The 25,044-nt window shown below is 45.2% G+C and overlaps 1 protein-coding gene across 4 annotated transcripts in view; it reads right to left on the reverse strand.

The window, feature by feature from the left end:
- The window catches only part of MACROH2A1 (macroH2A.1 histone), a 70,532-nt gene extending 46,200 nt beyond the window's left edge, over window positions 1-24,332 (reverse strand). For 2 of the 4 annotated variants that reach the window (XM_081291184.1, XM_081291183.1), the window contains exons 1-2: window positions 24,125-24,332; window positions 13,741-13,945 (exon numbers count right to left, since the gene is read on the reverse strand). In XM_081291184.1, the coding sequence (XP_081147310.1) occupies window positions 13,741-13,912 (172 nt within the window). In that variant the 5' untranslated portion in view covers window positions 13,913-13,945; window positions 24,125-24,332. The remainder of the gene's footprint in view (window positions 1-13,740; window positions 13,946-24,124) is intronic. The other 2 variants (XM_081291186.1, XM_081291185.1) reach the window with 1 other exon arrangement.
- Between the last annotated feature and the right edge of the window lie 712 nt (window positions 24,333-25,044).

Consider the following 25,044-nt stretch of genomic DNA (forward strand, 5'->3'; position numbering starts at 1 on the left):
TATGCTTTTTTGAACTATTAGGGTTTATCATCTGCATTTTCATTTCCAAATTAAAACTGAAAAACAGAGTAAATGGGAAGCAGCAGGCAGCTCTACTCTGTGCTGCCCCAACTGGCCTTTGCTACTAGGATGTCACAGGCCTTGAACATTCAGGTCCAGACTGCTTATCTGGCTTCTCACAAAAAGGGTTCTGAGTGCAGGAAATTTTTTCAGGTTGCTTTTCATAGTGGTTTCTAGAGCAATGAGTGTGTCCTAGAAATAAGAACTCCAAGAGCAATTACAGTTCTGGGGTACATCTTTACAAGATCGCTCTCTGTCCTGCCTACCTGTAGATTCCAGAGGCTAAGGGCCAGCACTGTTTAAGCACTTGCCTAAGCTCTGTCACCAGGACTCCACACATCCCCTTCTCTAGTGAAGGGACACTGACCAAAAAGCTTCTTGCCCTCCAGTCCCTCCCCAGCACCAGAGCAGTACAACCTCTGCATACCTGCTTGGGCAGAGTCCTCTCTGAGGCCTAGTGGGGCTCCTTGTGTTGCCCTGGTCAGGCTAGTGCTTTCCCTTGGTACCTTACTTGTTCTGTAGCTGTTACTTACTGCCAGAACCTCTGTCACTTTCCACACTGTCCCTTCTCTGTAGCCCAGCACACAAAACTCCAAGGAACCCCCATCCTTGCTCATACCCATTTCCTCCTGCATGTTCTCATTTTCCTTATCCCTGCCCCATCTCACAAGACCCTGTCTTCCCTGCCCACATCAGGCCACAGGAATGTTTCCAGCCTTTGAAGGCACATACCATATGCTCTGAAAGCTGCCTATGACTGCCTCCAAGTCTATTCCCTTAGGGTGCAGCTTCATAGAGGACAGGAGCCATGCCTGGGGGACTAGGCACACACTAGTCCTCATGAGGTATCCACTGGCTGCTTTAAGATGAACTGCATAGTGGACTAAGTGGTCCTTAGTCCCTTGGCAGTTAACACACAGACAGCCTGTAGAAACTGTTCTTCTGGAGATGGGGCACTGTGGTGAGTGAGTTTAGAGAAGTTCCTTAAATTCTCTGAGCCTGTTTCCTCATAAGCAAAATGGTGGTTTGAGGATTCAGTGAGCTGCTCAACATAAAGCAGTGTCTGGCACGTGGTTATGTGCTCGGCATATGGCAGATGTTAGAACTTAAACTGCTGTCATCACCTAGAACTCAAAAGCACTTTCTCTTCACCCCCAAAACAATTACAAGCCACCGTCTCTGCCTCTGGAATAGATACTGCTGAGGGATGGGGTAAGGGGACAAGAAAAATGATGCTGCTCCAGGTAAATGCCTTCGTTTTCTGAATGAGCAGCAGATATTGACTCTTAGCAGTCAATATCAAGATTGAAAGAGGCGATAGATAAATGTTAACCAAAGACTGCCTCAGCTATCAATTCCTATAAAGAGCACTAGTCAGGATATTGATAGCAAGAAAAGTCAATAATTAGCCATTTCCAGAGCCCTAGCTTTCCAAACCGTTTCCCCACCTCTGTGGGCCTGAAATGAAGAGAACCAACATTTTTAAAGACCCAGAGAAATCCTCTGTAGATAAATGGGAATGGTATCATGCACACCCACGAGAGGATGTTGTGGTTTGGATATGAGGTATCCCCCAAAAGCTCATGTGTGAGACAATATAGCAATGTTCAGAGGTGAAATGATCAGATTATGAGAGCTGTAACTTAATCAATGGATTAATCCATCAAATGGATTAATGGGTAGTAACTAGACAGGTGGGGCATGGCAGGAGGAGGCAGGTCACTAGGGGCATGGCTCTGGGAATTATATTTTGTCCCTAGTGCCTCTGCCATGAGCTGAGCAGCTTTCCCTCATCATGCCCTTCCACCATGATGGTCTCACCTCCAGCCCAGAGCTAACTATGGACTGAATCTCTAAAACCATGAGTTACAATTAACTTTTTGTCCTCTAAGTTGTTCTTGTTGGGTATTTTGGTCATAACACAATGCTAACACAGAGGACACATCATTGTGAGGCACCACCTATAAAGAAAGCAGCTCTGGATACCAGGGAACCCATGCTTGCCAGCCATAAAACAAAAGATACACTTGCCTGAAAGGGGGCTGGGGTGGGACAAGAAGGAAGAAAGGAGTGGGGCAGGGGTCAGAACAGTAGGCTGAACCAGGAAGCCAGACAAATCCAAGGAGGATTTATGTCATCTTCTGGCAAACAGAACTGGAAGGGGTGACAGGAAGAGACAGACGGACAGACAGAAGGAGGCAGACTGTGATTAATACCCTTTGGGTTTACCTTCTTGTTACAACTTATTTATAGCTCTGAGGAGTGGCTTTTTGCTTTCATGCTATTTTATTCTGGGTTGACTAGACATACAGCCCTCTAGTCAGGGAAAGAAAACAAGAGGACTGTAAATGTGTTCCATCAGTTGCTGATATTTTAGCAGGGAGACTTTGGGAGAGAAGATAGATGCAGAATTCTGACCCACTTCCTTCTCTCAGTAAGTAGTTCTTTTTGAAGCCACGTACAGAGGCACCCTGGGGTATGGGTAGCACCCTTGCCAGAACATTGCAATCTTTAACCAGGTGGGCTGCTTTTCAGCTTCTGGCCACTTCTGCTTTTCAAAGTAGAACTGAGACATATGTGGTGACTTTAGGGTACAGAGAGACAGAGAAGTCCCTGCAATGCTTCTAAAGCCCTCCTGTTTGCCAACAATAGCTACACTGCCCCATGACCCTCCTTAGACAGATGTGGTCTACTGTGCTCGCCTGTTAATCCTACTTATTCTTCATTTAAACATCCAAGGGAGTAGTTTAGCTCTCATCAGCTTCCTGCATCTTACATTATTAATTATTTCCTCCTCCTGCTAACTGGTTTTCTCATCCTTCAATAAAATAACTATTTTTCCTGCAGCTGTAAAATGCAAGGCCTTGTGCTGGGAGTTAAACAAAGGCAAGGGTGGGGTGCAGGGAGCACAGTCTCCACCCTCAAGTCACTGACATGGCCTCTGACACGACTGGCACATATAGGCACTCAATACACATCCATGGAAGTCAACAATGTTCCTTTCAACCCCTAGCACCCAGCTTGGCACTCTGCCCTTGCTCAGGGAATGGTAGGTCTTTCCTAAGTAGGTCACTCCAGATAGACTGCTGAAGGCTGAGCTGAGCATTGCAATGGTCAGGCAGTGATGAGGGATGGAGGTGCAGGGGTGTTCTCCAAGGCACTGGCCTGCTTTCATGTATTAGAATAGCAGGATCCCCTACAGGTGGCATGAACTAAAAAGCTACCATCCAGAGGAAAGCCCTGGACAGACCCAGAAAGCAGGCAGGTGCAGTCTCCCAAACCCAAGTGGAGACTTGAGTTTGACTGGGGAACTGAGCAGGTTGAGGGGGGTTAGGGTGAGATCAAAGACTCTCAGATCCTCCCAACATTTACATTGGTCCAAATGTAAATAAGTCATCAACCTCTGCATACTACATGCACCCATTACCTTCCTATTTTTTGGCATTTCATTTTCAAGATTTATTTTGAAATAAAAAAAGGAAAAAAAAGAATATTCTTCAAAAGATGTATACCATATACAAGAAAATCCTGGGAAGAGAAATGGGCACATGAAGGAGCTAGGAGGAAGATGCAAGTCTATTGCAGACCCTTTATTATCATGTGAAATTTGCCATGGGTATTATTACTTATTAAAGAAAATAAAATCAACAAAAGACCTAGTATGTATGAGAAAAAACATGAAAGACCTAGTATGTATGAGAAACAAAGTATTTTATAATAAGGCATAAAAATCAACAAGGCAGAAAAGGATGTCCTGAAATAGCCCTAATTATATCTAGTAATTCTGTGTCTGATAAAGGTAGCATCTCAGATCACCAGGGAAATGATGGGATATTCAATTAATTGTGCTGGGATAACTAGGTAAGCATATGGGATAAAAATAACTTGATCTGTATCTCACACCATATTTAAGAATAACTTCCAAAAGGTTCAAAGGAAAAATATGACAAATGAAACCTTTAAAAATACTAGGCAAAAGCATAAAGACATTTTTTTATAACCTTGAGGAGGGTCAGGCTTTCCTAAGAATGACTCAAAATATAGCAGAAATAGACTCATAAAGACTTATATTCTTAACAGCATGTAAAATAACTATGTGAAATTTATTTTAAAATTTTATTTTAAAAAAAGATAACTCAAAGTGAAAAGATTATATAAAGACAAGCAAATCCAGAAGAGAATCCAATAAAATTATAGAAATTAAAGTATAATTACTGAAAATTAAAATTTAGTGACCAAATTAACAGTAAATTAGACATAGTTGAAGAGAAAATTAGGAAACTGGAAGATAGTTCTAGAAGACAGATCAGAAACAATTATCCAGAAAGTAATCCAGAAAGACATGAATAAACAATATGGACGAGATTAATAGATATGGAAGATAAAAAAACTAATATATGCTTAATTTGTGTTCCAAAAAGAAATTAGAATAGATTTTGTTAAATAAATAATGGCTGAAAATTTCATAGATGAGATAAAGACATGTTCAAAAACAACTTGAGAATATTTACCACAAAGATGCTTACTAAATGAAATTCTAAGAGATATACCTCAATCAAAAGTACAGTGATCCCAGATGAAAAAACTCACATTTAGTTTTGGTTGCACCTTTTCATTATCTAAAACCAGAACCAGATTTAGTGGTGTTGTGAGCTTGTCTGTTGGCTCAAGCAAATACAGTACACTTAACATGGAACTTGTCTACCTCTCTGTCGATCCTGATGGCACAAATGAAAACTGCATATTGCCCTTCAAAGGGATATCATGAGAGGACAGTGAGACTCCTTGATCATAAAAGATTTCTAGTTAATATGAATGAGGGGAAGGATACATTGGCAACATCTGTAATCCCAATGGCTCAGGAGGCTAAGGCAAGAGGATCACAAGTTCAAAGTCAGCCTCAGCAACTTAGCAAGGCCCTGAGCAACTTAGCAAGACTATCTCAAAATAAAACAATAAAAATGGGCTAGGGATGTGGCTCAGTTTTTGAGTGCCCCTAGATTTAATCCCCAGTACCAAAAAAAAAAAAAAAGAAAGAAAGAAAAAAGCAATGAGATTTTTTTCAAGAATGGTGCTAGACATCTGAACATCCACATGTTAAAAAAAAAGGAAAAAAATAATCTATATAAATTTCGCCTTATATCCTTGTGAAAATTAATTAACAAATGAATTATAGACCTAAATATAGTGTGTGAGACTGTAAATCTCCTGGAAATGATATAGGAGAAAAACTTAGATGACCTTGGTTGGGTTTGGTGATGATCATTACCAAAGGCTCATTCCTGAAAGAAATACTTTTCAGGCTGGACTTCATTGAAATTAAAATTTTCTACCCTGTGAAAACACTGTAAAGGGAATGAGAACACAAGCCACAGACTGGAAGAAATATCTGCAAAAAGAAGCACTGAGACCTTTCCTCTCTCCAATCCAAGTGTTGTAGTCAAACACCTAGACCTAGGAGAGAAGAGAAAAATGAGACCATTATTTCATGGAGTAGGCCCAGGTCACATTTGTATTCTCCTGGACAATTTCATGGACTTTTTAGAAGGACCAAATGAAGGACTACATGAAAACTCAGTTTTTGAGCTCTACAGCAGATTCATGTGCCCTGGAAGAAGCACATCCTCAAGCCACACTGTACATCCACATCTTGCGTAAGGCAGTGAAGAACTGGGGGACATCCTGACTTGGTGACTCCCAGGCTCTAGGCCTGACCCACTTGGGTCTGTTAATGTGCTGGCCACAGGATACCACATCTTAAGGCACATAATGATGTGCACACATGGTGACAAGCACCAAAGGCACATAGTGAGGAACTGAGTCTTCTTCAAGTTCTCCCTGAATGTCTACCCTGGAGTCATCTTTCCCTCAGGAGACTGAAGGAGGGTTGATGTGGAAGCACCTCCTTAATCATTTCACAAGTGGCTTTATAAGATTATATATGAGTCTCTGTGATTGGTTATCAAATAAAATCATCAATAATATATGTTAATAAAAACAAATAATTAGACTAACATCTATCTCTTTTATACATACACACATAAAAGGCATGCAGTGCCAGCTGCTATCTCTGGGTAGTAGGATTGAGTGAGTTTTAGCTTCTTAAATTTCAAACACAAATTACTCACATAACCAGAAAAGGAACCATGCATTCAAATGCAGTCTGTACACACAAGGTATCCAGCACCCTGCAGTTTGAATTTCAGGGTCTCCAGCTTTATTCTAGTTGCAACCTCCTGGCTCCTTAAAGTTCTTCTTCATTTTCTGTGTATAAGTATATTTTTAATTAAAGAAAATGAGGCTCATAAAAGGCTCTGTAGAACACAATTAACACAGTAGCATGAGCCCTAGAGCAGCATCAATACCCCAGAAGGTTCCATCAAGCACTAGCTGGGTCTTTACCTTAAGTGTCAGTCTAAGGTAGGTACAGTCATGCAAATAAGCAAGGGATGTGGGGCCATAGAGCACTAAGATCTGAACCTGACTGTCCTCTTCCTCCTGCTCTATGTTTACTTGGGTAAGTCCAGGACACACTTTGGGTATCCCAGATACAAAGCAGTAAAGAGGCTCGAGACTGATTTTCAGTCAACTACAGGCCCTGCCTACCCCAATCTTCTAAGTTTATTCTTTCCCACATCAGAAGTACCAAGTGTGATGACCTGGCTGAAATGAGTACCTGTGTAACAGGATGTGCAGCTGACAGGAAAGGGTTCTCTCTGCCTCACTTCTGAGAGATGGGAGTGGGAAAGAGGTGTGGTTCCCAGGACTAATACCCAAGACAGGCAAATCTGATCTGAGTTAGAGATCAGAAATCAAACAAGTTGCAACATGGAATGAGGATGATCATTTTGTTAGCTAAAACCTGATGGCCAGGTGTATTTCTAATAACTACCCCTTTTCCTTGGGATTCTATTGCAGGATGCAACCAGGCCTGAGGACTAAACCTCATTCAGTCTATAAAGTGGCCATAACATCACCCCAGTGACCTTGCTTCTTCTCCAGGTCAGGAGCTGGCCCTGAAACTTCACAATAGTTAGCCATGAATCTAAGGTAGCTTCACATTTGTAGCATCCACTATTAGAGGATGCTGGGTACTTGTCAGAGGAGTGTAGAGATTCTGGTCATTGAGAAGAGATACAAGAGAAAAGACCAAGGTTTAAAACATGGAGGATTAGGAATATGTAAATTTAGATGTCATCATCATTTTATAGACTAAATCCAAGCAAGACAGAAAAGAACATATATTCTAGTCTCATTTTCTTTAATTAAAAATATACTAGATTTTAAACAGACCAGAGCTTAGCTCTGATCTAAGCAGTGGTCACCTAGGGAGGGTCTATGCATATTCCAGTGATACTAGTCTTGGGAGCTAGAAGTAGTGCTTTCCATCCTGCTAAATGTCAGAAGTCCTCTGCAGGTGGATTTGACTTTTACAAACAAGCTTAAATCACTAGGAGGTTAAGTTGGTAGAATAAGATGTGTGATCAGTCTATGCAGAAGGGTTTCTGGACAAACAACAAAAAGAATGTCATTATAAAGGAACCAGGCCCATTTTCTTGGGGTCTGGTTGAAAGGTTTTTCCTTCCAGGGCAAGCTCCCTGAGAGTAGGGACTCTTGTCTTGCGTCTCAGAGTCTAGCACAGGTCCCCAAGCTAGCACATGAGTGATTCAACTCAGAATAATAAGTGAATGGCTTCCCAATGTGACTTCCTCACTTACATGTTCCAGCACTAGCTATATGCTGGGCTCAGTATAGAGACGGAAGGCCTAGATAGTGCTAGCTATTAGTCCAGCCTGGTACCTCAATGGCACAACAAACCAGACCTAAGCTCCTTCTTTAAGATGACTTTCTATTTTGATTCTTCACTCTTAATAGTGCCATCTCATGGGCTTAGCCAACAAGCAGTGTATGCTCTGTTATGCAAAATATTTTTATTGTTATTCCTTGAAAGACTTTAGTGGTAAAAACTTGGGAACAACTACATCTCACATTTCCTTTCCTGAAGATTCACAATGACACCTGGATGTAAGAGACTCTGAAAAGTCTTACAGTATAGAAGGTTGTTTTACTCAGTGGTCCCAAATTAAAACAAGTTCCTTTATGAAGGAACTCAACAAAGTTTTTCATTTATCCATCTCCAAAGAGGGAGAATGAGTCTAGGTCATGCCCTGATTTCAGTCATAGGACCATAGTTTTTGGTAAAATGCCACTTATATGTCATTAAACACCCCATCATCAATGAAAATTCAGGGGGAGGGGAAAAGTCATATCACATATTTTTTTGACATGTTTCCTACACCCCAGTACTGTGCTAGGTTCAGAGGAGAGGCTGCAAGGTGTTCTTGGACTTAAGTAGAGTCAGGTTCCCTTAAAACACCATTAACCTAAAAGTTCCACAGAGCTGTGGCGAACGGCACACACCTATAATCCCCAGCTACTTGGGAGATTGAGGCAGAATTTCAAGGTCAAGAAGAGCCTGGGCAATTTAGTATGATACTATCTCAAAATAAAATTTAAAAGGCTGTAGATCAGTGGTAGAATGTGTGCAAAGATGGTGGCTGGGCAGAGGCTGTCCCTGACTGCCCCAGTTTCCTGCATAATCACACTTGTTTTTATCTGTCCTTTATTTAGTGTTCACTATGAATGCTGGTTAAATGTTTCAGATGCATTGCCAGGTCTCATAGCACCCAAAAGGTGGTGATTCTATGGTCATCTAGGTCAAGGGGCAAAACAGAGCAAGGATAGACAGTCCCAGGACACTGAGGAGCCCAAGAGACAGTATCACAATCTTCAGGAAGAGCTCTGGAAAGGGTCAGGCAGGGCTTGAAGCTAGATGCACAGAGATCTGGGGAAGGAGTTGTCTGGTTGTTAGACTCAAGTTTGTTCCAAATGCTGCCTTCCTTTAAGTATGGCAGATTAATGGACTCTGCAACCAAGAGAAGAAACAGAAGCCAGCTTCAAGTTGCTAGACTTCATATCCCTCCATACTTGAGAAGGATAAGGAAGAATATTTCCATGAAGAATGTGCTCTTCACAGGGGTCCTTATAACAGGGTTCTCATGGCTCTGGCCTGCAGGGGTGCCACCAAATCACCTATTCCTTGGCTGGTTTGGCCTCAGCTGTTGTGTAATAGGACCATGCTTAGCTCCTGGATAACCTGGAAAATCCTTAGTGGTTTCCACGAATGAGCCAGGAACTCTGGACAGAAGGAGCCTGTTGCATCAGACAGAAGAGTCTGGCAAAATAGGGCATCTTGAGGTGTTGGGTAATAACAGGCTTTAGAAGGAAGGTCCCGTGGCTACTTGAAATAACTCAGGGAGCAGGCCTGAAGCTGCCAAGATATCTATCAGTGTCTGGGAAGGCCTGGTAAGTTTGGAGCAGCTGGAAGGACAACAGGCCCTGATGGGCAGTGACAGTTCCTGTCACCATCCCTTAAAGGGGGCACCCTAGTAGTCAGACAGGATTACTGGGGATCCCCTCCTCTCCTTCACTTTAGCCATAATGCTAATGGTCAACTTGTGAGCACACGCAGGTACGGGCAATAAAAAGAACCACACATGCAGCTCCTTCTTCAGCCTCATAACAACTCTCAGAGGCAATGATAGGGATCCTCATTTTACTGATGATCAAACCAAAGCACACAGCTGTAAGTGGCTTGCCCAAGGCCACAAGTAAGAAATGGCAAGTCTGACACCAAGATCTACCTTCTTAACTTCCCAGCTCTAGAATTTGGCAGAGTCCCAAGTATCCCCAGCAGGTCACCAAGGAAATGTCAGCTCAGTGCTTCAGAAGGTGGGCCCTGCAACTCAGCAGTCTTACTAGCAACACCTGAGCACCTAGACCCCTCCCGGTCTCTGCACTAGAGACTTATGAAGTCAGGAGGCCAGCCAAGCTACTTCAAATGGGCATCCGTGTGGCCCACCCCCATCATCATGCCTGCAATTATTTGCACCACCTATAAGAGGCTTGGCCATATGGATGAGAAAACAATACTTTCATAGGGTCTTCAGGTGACAACAAGCAGGGCATTGCTGGTAACAAGGGTCCTCCAGGATTTACAAACCCCACTCAGTCCCTTTTCCTGCCTCAAAGCATAAGTGGTTCTGTCTCATTACAGCCTTTTTCTTACTTGGATCTGACTCAGACAGGAAGTTCGCTGAGGGTAGGGATGGGTCAGGTGCTTGTCTATGTCAGACATATCACAGCCTTTGGTGAGAACCTGCTGAATGGTGGGACTTCCCCCATTTTTGCCTTGTGTTAGACCATGAAGTTTGGGCCACATCTTTGACTAGACCCCAAGCTGCTGAGGGGATAGTCCTCCAGCCTCTCCCTTTCTGTAGCTTCCTCACACTCTGGGAAGGGGTTGACACAAAGGAGGTGTGTCAAATGAATGGCAGAGCTCCTCTTCAAGCCCTTGTAGGGCTGGTTGGACCATCCCTCTCCAGGACTCAGCTGATCTCTCCCCCTCAGAGAAGCTTTCCCTGGCCAGCTCCTCTCCAGGTCCCTGGATCACTGGGTCCTCCTTTGGCCTGTTTATGTTCACCCCCTCCCTCATAGTGCTTGTGACAATGTAATTGTCTGAATTGGCTGGTTTCTCCCAGACTAGACTGGAAGAAGCAGATCCCACTCTGCCCTGATCATTCCTGTGCTCTCATGCAGGACTTTGCACAGAGCCTGGTAGACAGCAGGTGCTCATTAAATGTGGACATGAGTGATAAAAGGTCTTCAGTGCAACAAGAGCAAAGAGCAGTGTAGAAAGAGACCTAGGTCTACCTCTTCTTCTCACTCAGGCACCCAAACCAAAGTTCAGAGTAGGCAGATGCCAAGAACTCCCAAGTGCCCCTTTGTTCCCACATCCCAACCCAATGGGCTGAGGGTTGTCACCATCCAAGAGCAGTTAGCATGGTGTACAGCACTGCTCTCGGTGTGTGTGCACCAGACACAGCCCCAAAGGTAAGCTCTTATACCATCAGCACAGATAACACAATGGCCACAGGAGTAACAGCACAGCACTAACTACTCAGAACATTCTTCTGAAGTCACTAGGGCCAGACTCCATGTGGGGAGCAGGCACTGGGCAGTGGTCATGCCAATGAATCAATGTTGTGTGCAGGCAGAAGAAATGGCTCAGATTCAGCCAACTATAGCCCTGCTAGGACTTTATACAATGCAAAATATGTATATCACTCTTCAATATGCATGAGTTGATGAGGCTGATGGTAGAGAAGGAACAACTTTGAGTTACTTTCCCAGCCACAATGATGGGCTGCCCTGACTATTCCCACTATCCTTTATGATCACTATCACACACCATGATAGCTGGGCCAGGGACAAAAGCAGGACAAAAGACAAGGTCTCCAGCCTCCCAGGAGTAAAGATCCTCTGACCTTGACTTCATGAGCAGCAGGGTCAGATTCAGAACCAGCTAGGCACAGCCAAGGGAACCATACAGATATTCTGAGGAGCACAAGTAGTCTGAGATATGATGGAATGATAGTACTTCCCCATCACACTCTGCCAAGAAAACAGAGAATGCTAGAGGAAGAAATGAAACTGATATCGTACTTAACCTGAAGATAGTGTCTGAGAACATCCAAGAGGCAAGGTCATTATGACATTCAGAAGCCAAAAGCCAGAGTCTGGGTTTGTATAGCACAGAAGCTTTTCCATTGTGCTCAAACAAAGCTCCTTTGGCTCTCACAGCAGCCTGGAAGTGGTGGGGGTAGGGACAGTTGTCTCCATCTGAGTTGTAAGGAAAATAGGGCCCAGAAAGGTTAAGTGACTCAACCTTTGTCATATAGCATATAAACTGCTATGCAAGAACTAGAATGACCCCTCCTCGGACTCTGGCTGATTGTCAATGCTATACAAAACTTTCCTGGGTGTGTCACCTAAATTCTCGGCCTCTGTTTCCTCATCCATGTAATGAAAAGAATCATGCCTAGCTCACGCTATCAGGTTCCCCACCTATAAGTCTCTGCCAAGTAGAAAGGCAAAAGTCCCAGAATATGTGCAAACACCTTGTAAACAGAGCACAACCATTACTTTTCATGCCTAGGTGAACACAAGAACTTTACCCTCCTCATGACTGAATTTGCTTCAGGGAAACCCTTGGCCTTGCCATATTGAAACCTGGGAAAGCAGAAAGCCATCCAGCTCATTTGCTGCCTGGCTGTGCCACTTTGGGAGAGCCAACTGTCTTACTGAATCTCCTCTTTCAGAAGACTCTGCAAAGGGGCTGGGGATGTGGCTCAAGCGGTAGCACGCTCGCCTGGCGTGCATGCGGCCCGGGTTCAATCCTCAGCACCACATACCAACAAAGATGTTGTGTCCGCCGAGAACTAAAAAATAAATATTAAAAAAAAAAAGAAGAAGACTCTGCAAAGAATCAAGCCTGCTGCTTCTTGGCACGGTGCAACCTACCTGCTCATGTATTGAGAAATAAGTGGTAAAAACATTACAGAAGGGCAGCAGGATCTGGGGCCCTTCTCAACTTCTTAAATGTTGTATTATAGGCAAGTCCTTTCATGCTTTAGAGGCCTGATTTTCACCTTCCTAAAACTAGGGTAGCACCCCTCAATTTTTATGAAAACACAAATAAGATTATATCTGAAAAAAGACCAAGGATCCCTTGGAGAGATGGCTGATTTCAGAACTGGGGCAAGGAAATCCAGGGTGAGACTGAACGTCTTATTGTGTTGGACAGCAAGGAAATGTACAGAAACCAATGGAGATACAGCAAAAGGTCATAAGAATCAGGTTGATCAAATTTGAGATAATTAGAGCGTTAAAAGGAATAGTAACATGAATGGGGTATAACCCACTAAATTAAATGATGATCTAACACTGGTAGCACAAAAAATAAAAAGAAGAGAGGGGCATAGGGAAAACTCTTACTTACAGAAGAATGCTACCCTAATGAAGTACGGAAATGAAAGAAATGTAAAAATCGCTGTTTCATACTACTGCAGTAATAACAGATTCAGGGAAGATCATCAAGGAATGCTAAAGCCACTAGGTGAAAACTGTGATATGAGATGTGCAGAAGTGCAACTTAGCTGGATGAGCAAGCTGAACATCACCACTGACAGCACAAACCCATATCAGGTATGATACACAAGAAAGGACTCATCTCCTTCGAGAGTGACACCTGCTCTAATCATGAGACCAGCCCAGATGGAAGGACATTCTGCAAAACAATTGGCCTGGAATCTCCAAAAATGTCAAGATTTTAAACCTTCCATTTTAAGAATGGAAAAACCTGGAGAATTGGTCAAGATTAGTATAGGCTGGCCAAACCTGAATGCCAGATGCAATGGATAATCCTGAAATGGATGCTGGATCAGGAAAGGGAAACAAACAAAATCATAAAGGGTGTTATTGTGGCAACCAAGTATTTTCAAATTGGACTATGTAACAGCCAAAAATAAGTAACAGAGGCATCTGTGAGCATATGCATGCACACACACATACTTGAGGAGACATAAAGCAAATGGGAAAAATTATTAACAACTGAAAAATCTAGATGATAATGGTTGTCATACTATTTTTGTAACTTTTCTGTAGGTTTGAAAAGCTTCAAAATAAAAGAAACAGAAAAAAGTCCTATCAGTCCTTGGAAGACTTATAAGAACTGCCTTATCTGAGCCCAGGTGTCCATGGTTGACTTGGCACACTCACCTGTCAGGTATTCCAAGACGGCAGCCATGTACACGGGTGCCCCCACTCCAATCCTGTACTTGGGGTGGCCTTTCTTGATGTACCGCAGCATCCGCCCCACAGGAAAGATGACGCCTGCCTTGGCGGACCTGGAGGTCTTGGTGGACTTCTTCTTCCCACCACGGCTCGACATGGCAGTGGCCCTGGAAGCGGATCAGCAAGCACACTGTGAAGGCAAGAGCACACCCAATCAGGATCACATCACAGCCCTTCTTCCAGGTACACTCTGGTCCTCTGACAGGCACAGGCCTGGCCATACACCACCTGCAGCTGCTAAACTCTCTAAGCCCAGTTTACACACTCTGCTGGAGCAGTTTGATCTCCAAGAAGAGAAAGGCTCAGCTTAGCACATCAATTTTATTGGTCACCTCCATTTAACAGTTATCCTAACAGTGACTGCTCTTAAGTGCCTTGCTTTATGCCTCATGATGTAAAAGAAAATGGGATTTCTTGTTTATGTTCTACATACTTGTTTAAAAGTTGCATCATCATAACACTTGAGATGGGGCTAATAAATTTGTAGTAAAAAGAAGAGTGTTACTTGCAACTAGAATGAAGATGTAAAGCCAGAAATCTGGCTTTTGTGATGAAAGCAGTATCTTTATATTACTATCCTGATCCAAGACAGGCAAGAGCAGTGTATAGAATTTAGTATTGTATACAGCCAGGTTGGGATAAAAGGCCCTTGGAGCACTTTGGGTACACTGAGGAAAGGGGGCTATCTCAACCCAATGCCCCCCCTCCGCAGTCTACAAGATGCCCTCTTCAACCCTCCAACATGACTGGATCCAGCTTATCACTATGTTAATCAAGTGGTAGCAGACATCTCCTTCAAAGAGCCACCCCACTCATTCCAATCTACCTTCTACTCCATGGCCAAGGCAATCCACACACACATAAGAATATGTCCTGGTCCCAGTTCCAAAGTGTGCCAGGGATGCCACAAGTCCCAAGATAAAATCAAGACCTCTGTCCACCATGCAGGCCTGACACATCTGTCAAGCTTCACCTTGCACCACTTGTATTCCAACCTTGGACACAGTGAGCCACAGGGGGATTCTCCCAGACACCCGCCTTCTTCTTCTTCATCTCCCCTGCATTTGTAGAAACTGTTTTACCATGATTGCCTTTATCCTTTGTATTTGCTCTTGGCCCTCCATCTATCACTTCTGAGTTCTTGGGTGAGTGCTAGGGTTTGGCTACTCTACCCTCAAGGTTCCACGGGCTTCAGGCCACAACAACGGTGTGCATGTCCCTATCTCCCATCAGGCTGCAAGCTGGTGGAGGGCTTCCTTGACTATATCTCCGGGGTAGCACATGCTAACTCAAAGCCTTCTGTTCACTCGTGTGCACTTCAGGAACTATGCCAGGCAGAGGTGATCCCTGCCCTCCTGAGCTGGTGGGGAAAGAGACAATAAGAAACCCTAGTCATTTATATGATTATCATAAGTAGTTCAAAGGGCCAATTCAGGGTGCTGGGAAAGGGGGATGTGAGGAATCTCAGCTTGTTCTGGAATCTCCTTGATGCCTGTCCTATGGAACATCATGTTCAACCCACTGAACCAAATGGACAGGTCTTTCCAGTACTGAGAAACAGGTCAGGCTCTATGGTGTGTGAACCCCACCAGTTCCAACAGTCTAGATGCCACGGGACTAGGAGTCCTTGTTACTCACACTCCTCCTTACACTGGGGACCACCAGGTTCACACCTAACATCTCTATGACCCTGAGAGCATCTTAAGTCATCTGGCTGACAGAAGAACTCCTGGACCCTCTGGGCTGCTGTATCACCAGGCCCCTCTGCAGGGGTTAGGTGACTTAGGCCCCTATGATGAGAGAGACTTGTACTGTGCCTTGTCAGGGCACCACAATTCTTAAGGACTCATAATACTAGACAGAGACCCAGAGGATCAAAGTTTTTCTGAAACAATTAACTGATCCCATTTCTTGTAGTAATGCACTGTTTTAAGACATCTCTTGCAAACAGGTCCTGTGCTCCCTCTTAAGCATGAATAGTATGCATGTGCGGAAGAGTTGTCACTGGTTTCCTGGTACTATCTGCCTTTACTACAAAAAGCACATTCGCAGACCAAAAACCAAACATCTTTGGACTAAAAGCTAATCTGGAGGCCTCTACTCCTTCAGTAGAGGAGGCCTGTGGTCAGGGATGATTACTGGCAGCTTAGTCCCTTTCCGACTGGAGCAGACTCATCTATGCTCTAGCAGACCTGTAGGGTGTGTCTAGGGCTGCCTCTGCAGGAAGTTGACAGTGTTCTCCAGAGAGAAGCCATTAGCCCCACATCTGGCAGGTACTGCTCATACTTACTTCTTAAGAGTGATGCTCTTTGTGTTTCCCTCCTCTGACTGTAGCCAAGGGGCTCTATGCCAACATGCTAGTGATTCCTAGTCTCCAGGCCAGTGCACACCTGGCTGCTGGGCACCAGAATTGCATTGTGACAGCCTTTATCAAGGGTCCATTTATCAGTCCCCTAGACCCCTTGAATTCCTCTGTGTCTTTTGGCCTCATCAGTGGCATTATCATATACCATGCCACTCAAGCATAAGTCATCCTTTCCTGCGTGCCCCATTGTACCCAAGTGCCAATGGCCACCACCAAGTGCAATGCCAAGCTCTGTCCAAGCCATGTGCAGAACCTCAGCCTCCTCACTTCTCATTCCCCTCCCTGCCCTCCTTCAGCTTCCTTACCACTCATTATTCTCCTATCACCAGACTTTTACCACAGACAACAGAGGCACCTCTGCCCACTCTGACGGCTCCCTATCACCCTAAGTTCCAAGCCTGCCATAAATAACACCCTTCAACTACTGCTACAACACTGCTTCCTGGCACTCCTGCACATGTTCAGCCACCCTATGCTACCCTTGATTTCCTGAGATTGTCATGCTACATAAAGGGTGTCTCTGAACATGCTCCTCCTGCCTGGAACACCCTTTGTCCTCTTGTCAAACTGCTCATATTCCCTATCTGCCATGGGGGTTTCTTAGATATGGTCACTGCCTGATTTATGTTCCCATAGCATATATCCTGACATGTGTGCCTGCCTCCCTAACTCTACTGAACTCTCTTAGGTCATCATGGTTTTTCCAGTGCCACACTGCTAGCAGAACACCTTCACATCTCATCTTGAGTCAGGCTTCTGTCCAATTAGCAAAATCAAAACTTTATCTGGGCCCATGAGGTTCTTACAGAGATTCTGTTCTTCCCCTTTCCCGTGTTCTTTCTGCACTTCTAACTATAGTTCTCCAAGCTATGAAAGAATTCTGACTAAGCTCTGTAGCCTCATGACATGCAGCAGCATGCGGTGGTTTGTAAAACACCCTCTGGAAAAATCACCCCACAGCTGTGCAGTCTCCAGATCAACTTATGAGTGGGCCAGATCCACTCTGCTCTTCAGAGGTCTCTGGAGGTAGGGACTGCTCTGACACAATACCAATGTGAGGACAGAATAGCTATGAGGGAAATGACTCTTGAGCATGATTGATAACTAGAAGGTGAAAGCCAGACTGACCCAATTCTAGTCATGGCTCTGCCACTTAATGGCCATGGGGCCTTGAAAATGGAACTTAACCTCTCTAGATCAATTTTTTCATCTATCCAGTAGAGATGATGATAGTGAAGACCTCAAAGCCTTAGTGGGAGAATTAGCCAGAACATGCTTGAAAGGGGTCTAATACTACCTCACTGAGCAGGTACTCAGTAGTTAACAAAACAACACAGTGTGTATCAGAAGAAAAAAGGCCGCTCTCAAAGAACAGGTGTTGGACATTTGTACTGGTAAATGTATTGCAGGGTTGCTTTAACAAATAAGTCCCTACAATTTATTACTTACTCATGAAAAATCCTGGTACACTTGGGATGTGGTTTGTTCCTAAAGATTAATGTGATGAAAAGCTGGGTCTCTAGTGTGATGATGTTATAAGGTGGTAGGACCTTTAAGAGGTGGGCCTGGTGGGAGGTTACTGCTGGCACCTTCCCTGAACCACTCTCTGGCTTCTTAATCACCATGATTTCCCCCTCTTGCATGTGTTCCCACCACTGTGATGCCATCTGCCATGATGATGCCAGGACTATGACCTTTACAAAGAAGTTTATTTAATTATAGCTCCAAGCTAAACAAACTTCTTTTCTTTGTAAAGTTACTAGCTCACATTTTTCATTATAGCAACAGAATGCTAACTAGTACAATTCAAAAAATGATTTCCTTGATTGCTTAGTGCATCATCTCCTGCACATAATGATTTGTGAGTCCAAACCCCTTCCATCTTCTGACTCTGACATCTCAATGCCTAATCCAAGGAAAATACCATGGAGGATAATACACGGAGGTTTTTAAGGACCACGTTGGAAAGTGGAGCATACCACTACTGACAATCATTCATCAACTAGAAGTTGGTTACATGGCGGAGATTGAACCTAGGGGTGCACTACCACTGAGATACATCCCAAGCCCTTTTTATTTTTGAGATAGGGTTTCCCTAAGTTGCTGAAACTGGCCTTTAACTTGGGATCCTCCTGTCTTAGCCTCCGAGTTGCTGGAATTATAGGTATGTGCCACCACACCCAGTGGCTACATCTAATTCCAAGAGAGATTGGGAAATAGATTCTATTTGCTCAGGAAAAAAAAAAAAAAAAAAAAGGTCAGGGATGATGGTTCATCTCTGTGTCACATGATAAACCAGTTTGAAATCTGACTCTGAAGCTAGGGTCTAAGTGATCAGTCAAAGCTTGCCGATCCCTATTTGACCCATGTCTGCAACAGTCTGATCTGAAGAACAGACAGTCCTACATGATAGACAAAGTGGCTTGCTAAGCACTCAGCCTCTTGGCAGAGCACCGAAATTGCTCACAATACAATTATACTATTTAGTCAAACTGACAAAAATGTCACTTTACTCAGTCAACCTGTTGAGGGCCATGAATGTTTTCAAGACAGGGATAGCCTGCGGCCAGTCATTGCTGTACATTAGCTTGACTGACCTTTTGCTGTTATCAGCCTCGGACATGAAGATCTTGAGGCTGATCCTGAAGGGATCTCAGTGCTATGGTTTAGACATGGTTTGAGTCCTGCCAAAGGCTTCATGTGTTGATATTTACCGCCCCCCCCCCCACTTCTGAGGAGTGACAGGATGATAACCTAATCCAACTATAGTGTTTCGAGGCGGAGCCTTGGGGGAAATGACTAGTATTAAGTAAGATCATTAGGATAGAATCCCCATGGTTGAATCCTGTTGGCTTTATTAGAAGGAAAGAGATTAGAAGAGATACACATACATAGGTGCACTCCCTGTCTCATGCAATGTGATACTCTACACTACCCCAGGACTCTGCCAGCAAGAAGGCCATCACTAAATGTGGGCCCTTAACCTTACACCTCCAAAAACATAAGCCAAAATAACTTCGTTTCTTTATAAATTGGCCTGCCTCAGACATTTTGTCATACTAACAAAAACCAAACTACTATACATTGAAATTTCTCCAACTATGAATTAATCACAATAAAAGTAAACCTTGTTTGTATAAATTCAATGCTTACCTGAAAATAAACTGTTAAAGGGGATATATGGAGAGATGAGCCAGACTTGAATAAAAAACTAGTCTAGTCACTAGCTCCTCAACAACTGAGATGTGCCTGGGAAAATGTGGTCTGCCCTCATAGAACAGGGCAAATTAAGGATTCCATGGACAGGATGGACTTTAGAACAAGAAGCCCTCTACTACTGGGAGGGGTATGAGAGAAGCATGAAGGTGCCATGTAAGTCCTACTATATGCTCCTACTATTTATTCCATACAAATCACCTTCACTCTCACCTCTATCCTTCAGTCTATTCAGCTTGCTCTGGAGTAGCTTAGCAACCAGAGCTCCCTAGGTTAAACACTCCCAGTTTTCCCAGTGGACATATCTGCTGATGCTCCCAAGCCCAGCTTAAAATGCCTTATAATCTCTCTCTGCTTACCCCTCGTCTTTAGTATATTCTTTCTTCTCCATTTTATGTATTCTGTAAAGGTACTTTCTAGTCCTTCCTTCCAACCTGATTGCTACTCTGCATCCAATTTTATATATAAATCCTCAAGCCAATGGCCCCATCCTTAGCACAGGTATACTGTATCATCATTGAAGTCTTGGTGACATGAACCAATACAGTCTGCTCACAACTATCATCCAGCACCTGCCACCCTGCCTGCTACCTGGTAAGCATTCCAATGCAGGCGGGACTATAGTTGATTAGTCAGCACAGAGTAGATGAGGTTCCCTTGACAAAGAGGGCAGCATTTCCAAAGGCCAAGGACTCAGAGTTGTGGCCAGTGGGACAGCAGTTGGGAACCTTCTCTGGGACCACACACTTGGTCAAATCACTGTGGGAGCCCACTCTTAAAAGTCAGGGAGTTTGTGGAACCACCTCAGGGATTTCCAAGAAGGGAACACTCCAATGCCTTGAGAGCTGGGACATGAATCAGACAGAGGCTTACAATTCTGACAATTCTAAGGCTTCAGCAACCACTCCTCTTGCCACTAGACAGGCTCAGTCACAAAAACTAGAGGAAAATACTTACCTTCCTCACACCTGTAAGACACTGACTCCTGCTAAAAGTGCAGCAGAGAAAGCCCTTAAATAATCAGGGCACTCAGGAAACTACTGGAATGATCAATTGTGAAGTTTCTTATTATTGAAGTTTCTTATTATTTAAGCAATGAACACATGTATATTGATCTTTAGTGAAATATTGATTGCAACTCCTGGGTAGCTGCAGCAGAGAGTCCTAGCTCTAGCCCCCAGTATGGAGATTCTGAGCCATTCATACTGAAATCACTGTTTTCAAGGGGGAACTATCCCATCCATTCCCTGCAGCTGGATAAATGCTCCAGTATACACGTGCACTTGTCAATTTCCCATCAACTCCAATCATGAAAGAACACCTCTGTCACTTGATTCTGAAGGGGAGGACACCAATCCTGTTTACAGTATTCTATTTTGTTTACTCCCATTACATCAAATGATTAACAGTGGCACTGCTGCTATGTCCCCAGAGGCATGTGTACATACTATACAACCATCACTCACAGTCCTGGGTTCACAAGCTGCACTCTGATTGGCTTGCAACAGAGATCTTTCTTGTAATACCAGCCAATCAGGAAAAAACATCTCTCTTCATTCATTAAACACTAACTCATAAAATGAGCCAGACAATTAAAGAACCTAAAGTCTACTCAGTGAATGGGAGGAATTGCAAACAGAAGAGACAGAACACTGAGATAGAAAATAAATCCTAAATCATGCATTTTGTTCTAGCATGTGTGTCAAGTTTCAGTAGCGGGAAAAAGCAAAACCCAAACATAAGTGTCATTCACCACAAGCAGGAAGCAATTTGCAGGAAGCAGTTGGGGACTAAAATTTCATCTCTGCAAGCCTACTCTATGGTGACTTTCTGAGCTGCACCAAAGAGACTGGCACTACTCAATGGCAAGTCATACTCTGCTGCTTCACAACGCAACTTGTCTCTTCCCCTTTTGAAGGTTGTGCCAAACTCTAAGATGACAACCATTCCAGGGGAAGGCCATCAAGAAAAAAGTTAAAATGTGAGCTTCAGAGGGTGGGACCTTGGTCAAACTTAGCATCTGCAAGCCACTCAGCATTTGCTGAACAGAGGAAGTATTCCCAGCAAGAATAAAAGAACACCTGATCACATCCCTCTCCTGCTCAGAACCCTTCAGTGGTTCCTTACTGATACTTGGAATAAAGTCTTGTTCTGATCAGGATCCTGTATGACTACGCTCACCTGACTCAAGGCTTCAGTTGTACTAAGCTTCTGGCAGTTACCTACACCCTTCTCTTATTTTCTTCTGAGATCTGTTCATGTGGTTCCCCAAGCCTCAACCACCTGACCCTATCTACCCTTCTTTACCCAGTCAATTCCTACTTGACTTTTCCATGCCAGATAAAGGCTCATTCCTAGCTAGGTAACTGTTCCTCCGGAGGGCTACACTGGCCTCTCACACTGACCTCCTAAGAGCCACTTGCCTGTCTTTTCCTAAGGTCAATTCTCAAGGGTAGGGCCTACCTGGGCATTTCTTGTTTATGGCTGTGCCCCCATTCCCTGAATCAATACTGATTCTCAGGAAAAGGGTTTGTTGAAAGACTGCAAGATACCTGTCAGGTAGTCCTGACCCATTCAAACAAGTCATAGAACTCTTTGGGACCAAAGCAGGACCCAGCATCCTTCTAAACCTATAGAATGGGAGGAGGAGTCTAAGTCAGGTATGGGCCCTGTGTCCTCCTACCCCTTCCCAGTCCATGTTCCAGGAATGGGGCTCTGAAAAGCCCGTTTCAAACCCTTGGAGTTGTTGCAATTCTCATGAACACCATATAGACTCTTGCTGGGTTTTTCATTGAGGGGTTTTCACTCTGTGCTTTTATTTATTTTAATAAATCTGTGAGTTGGCGCATGATTAGCTCTGAAAATATTAGAGGCAAGTCCCAAAACACATGTACTCCAAAGCCTACTGATGGGGATAAAAGTCATACTGTCTCCAGGACCAGAAGAAATGGCAGACTGAGCTACACCACTCCCTCTGCCTGGTCCATTTGTTAAAACTCAAATCAGTGACCAAGTTGTGTATTAGAATGTCACATATGAAGTGTCCTAGACAATTCTCAAAATTCAAGAATTCATCCTAAATTAAGCCCTGCCTCAAATGATTTCCACTTACATCCCCCTTATGCCTCATTTAGGGATGAGCACTAACAAGAACAACAAAGTGACCCAAAGGGACAGAGACCAGGAGGGCTCTAATTTCCCTTGTAAAATTAAAAGGGTCAATAATTTTAAGTCTTAAGAATTTTCTTGCTATTTTTAAGGAAAAAAAAAAAAGGTTTAAAACATAGTCATCCCTATCGGAGTGTCTTGTACAAAACTGAGATGCTGCTGCCCAACTTTGGTCAACTGTATACAAGGCTTATAAATTCCAGTTGGGAGCATGAGACTTCCATTTCAAGTTATAATGAATCTGGCAGCAGACCAGGACCCTAAAGGTGGTCTACAGTAGGTGACAGGTGGGTTCTACCTAATTTACCACTTGAGTCTTCCACTCAAACCTAAAATTGTTTAAAACTCCTACTCCCTGGAGCCAGGAGCCCCAGAACAAAACACTTCCCCACAACGGAAAAAAAAAACCCTCAAACCACAAAGGTGTTAGGAAAGAGGGAAGTCAGCAAGAGGGCACTTCTAATTTTCTAGTCTTCTGTGCTGTTTATTGGATCATTAAAATCTTACAAGGACTCCGTGGTAATTGTAATTGTTGAATTCAAGGTCTGTCTCAGCTGTTTGTACAGAAGTCGTTTGGTTTCAAATTCGGCATCATCTTCCCTAACATCTTGTCTAAAAGAGCATTTCAAGTCATCTCCTGACCAGCAATTTGAGTGATCCGTGGTCCCTGTAGGAGCGGGGGTGGGGCGCACCATCTCTCACACCTGTTGTCAGGTGATACAGCCACCAACAAGCCAGCAGCATCTTGCGCACTCACTCTCCACCCCACCCCCAGAGAGTCTCTTCCCTGCTGGTCTTCTCCACTCGGGCAGTCTACAGCCTTCCCCGAATTACCTTTAAAACAAAAACAAAAAACCTCCCGACCACAAAGCAAACAAAAGGTCCATTCCGAGCAGCGGGGGTTCCCGTGGCCCCTCTCCAACACATCCCTGGACAGCCCCCTGCCCCCGCCCCAGGCTTGGCTTCATTCCCGCGAGTATCCCCCAACCCCCGCTGCAGCCTCCAAGCGGAAAGATACAGAGCCAGCCCGCTACACCAGGCCCCCCTGGGGCTCGGTCCCGACTTATTGTGCCTGGGCGGGCAACTCGCGGGCCGGCGGGCGCCAGACCAAGTACAACTCCTCACACAACAGCTCCTGGGACCCCGGGCCCCGGCTGACCAGCCAGCCAGCGCCACCAGGCCTCCTGCGTCCTCGGGCCCAGCCCGCGCGGAGCCCAGACAGGGTCGCCAGGGGAGGGGCCTCAACTGTTTGCCTTCCCACAAAAGCGCCCAGGAACAGAGAGAGGACGCCTTTCGAAGAGAAGTTGGTTTCCGGGTTTCCTTTCTTAACAAAACCAAAGGGACTGGACTCCCGCGCGGCCCGGGCAGGGCCTGGGCGGGCGACTGGCGGCGCGAGGCCTGGCGTGGGCCGCACGGAGCCCAGCAGCCAAGCCCAGCCGAGCGCCGCCCCGCTGCGCGCCAGGCCGGGCCGCTCCTAGGCACCCCGGCTGGAAGGTGCGCGGCTTCCCGACCCGAGCGGCGGGGACCCGGCGCGTGGCGAGGGGCCCGCGCGGCACTTACGGGGCGGCTCGGCGGCAGCGGCGGCAGCAGCTGGGTGTCCGGCCTGAGCCCTCTCGGCCGCTCGCGCCTTTTCTCTCCGCACTCCTCGCTGGCCCGCCCGCTCGCTCGCCTCCTCGCTTCCCGCCCGCGCGCCCCGCGCTCGCCCCCTCCGCCCGGCTCCGCTGCCGAGTGAACTGGAACCAGTCGCCGCGGCCCCGGGATTCCCACAATGCACAGCGCGCCGCTCGTCACATCCCATCCTGTCCCCGCGCGTCCGGCCACCCCTCCCGGCGCCACCCGGAGCCCCGGCCTTGACCCCAGTCCAGCGCTCGGCTCCCTGGACATCTGCGGGTCTGTCCCCTGCTGCACCCAGGTCCCGGCGGCTGACTCGGCCCCCAGGCGTCCTGTCCACGCAAGGTTCGGACGATGAGCTCGAGGAGCTAAGCCCTTGTAAGGACTTGGAAAGGGTCAGGCCCCCAGAGAGACGCTTCTCCGGAGCATATTTCAACCTTTGCATCTGGAGTAAGCGCCTGGCCCCCATCCCGAGTCTTAAGCCGCCTCAACCTAGTAACCTTCCCATCAACCCAGGACGGGGGCGAGGGGCGCAGTTGTTATCAGCGATCACTTTTTCTTCCCCAATCAATTCAAATTTCCCGGATCTCAAACCTCTACTGCCTTAAGATATAAGCCATCCTCAAACCCTAGTCTGTCTGCCCTAAAATAACTACTGCACCTGCCTCCCGGCTCCTCCAAAGTCAAGCTCACTTACTCGGGTGGAAGGAGTTAGCTACTTCAACTCAGCCAAATTTGGCTATTGGTTCCAAGTTGGGATTCATTAATATAAACAGTGAATCTTTATCACACGCATTTTTTAAAAAAACTGTAGAGTAGCAGAAAGAGGAGGGATCGCGCAGAGCTTCCACCTATACCTAAATTAGATT

The sequence above is a fragment of the Spermophilus citellus genome, assembly GCF_964194105.1.
Source record: "Spermophilus citellus genome assembly, chromosome: 1".
Taxonomy (NCBI): domain Eukaryota; kingdom Metazoa; phylum Chordata; class Mammalia; order Rodentia; family Sciuridae; genus Spermophilus; species Spermophilus citellus.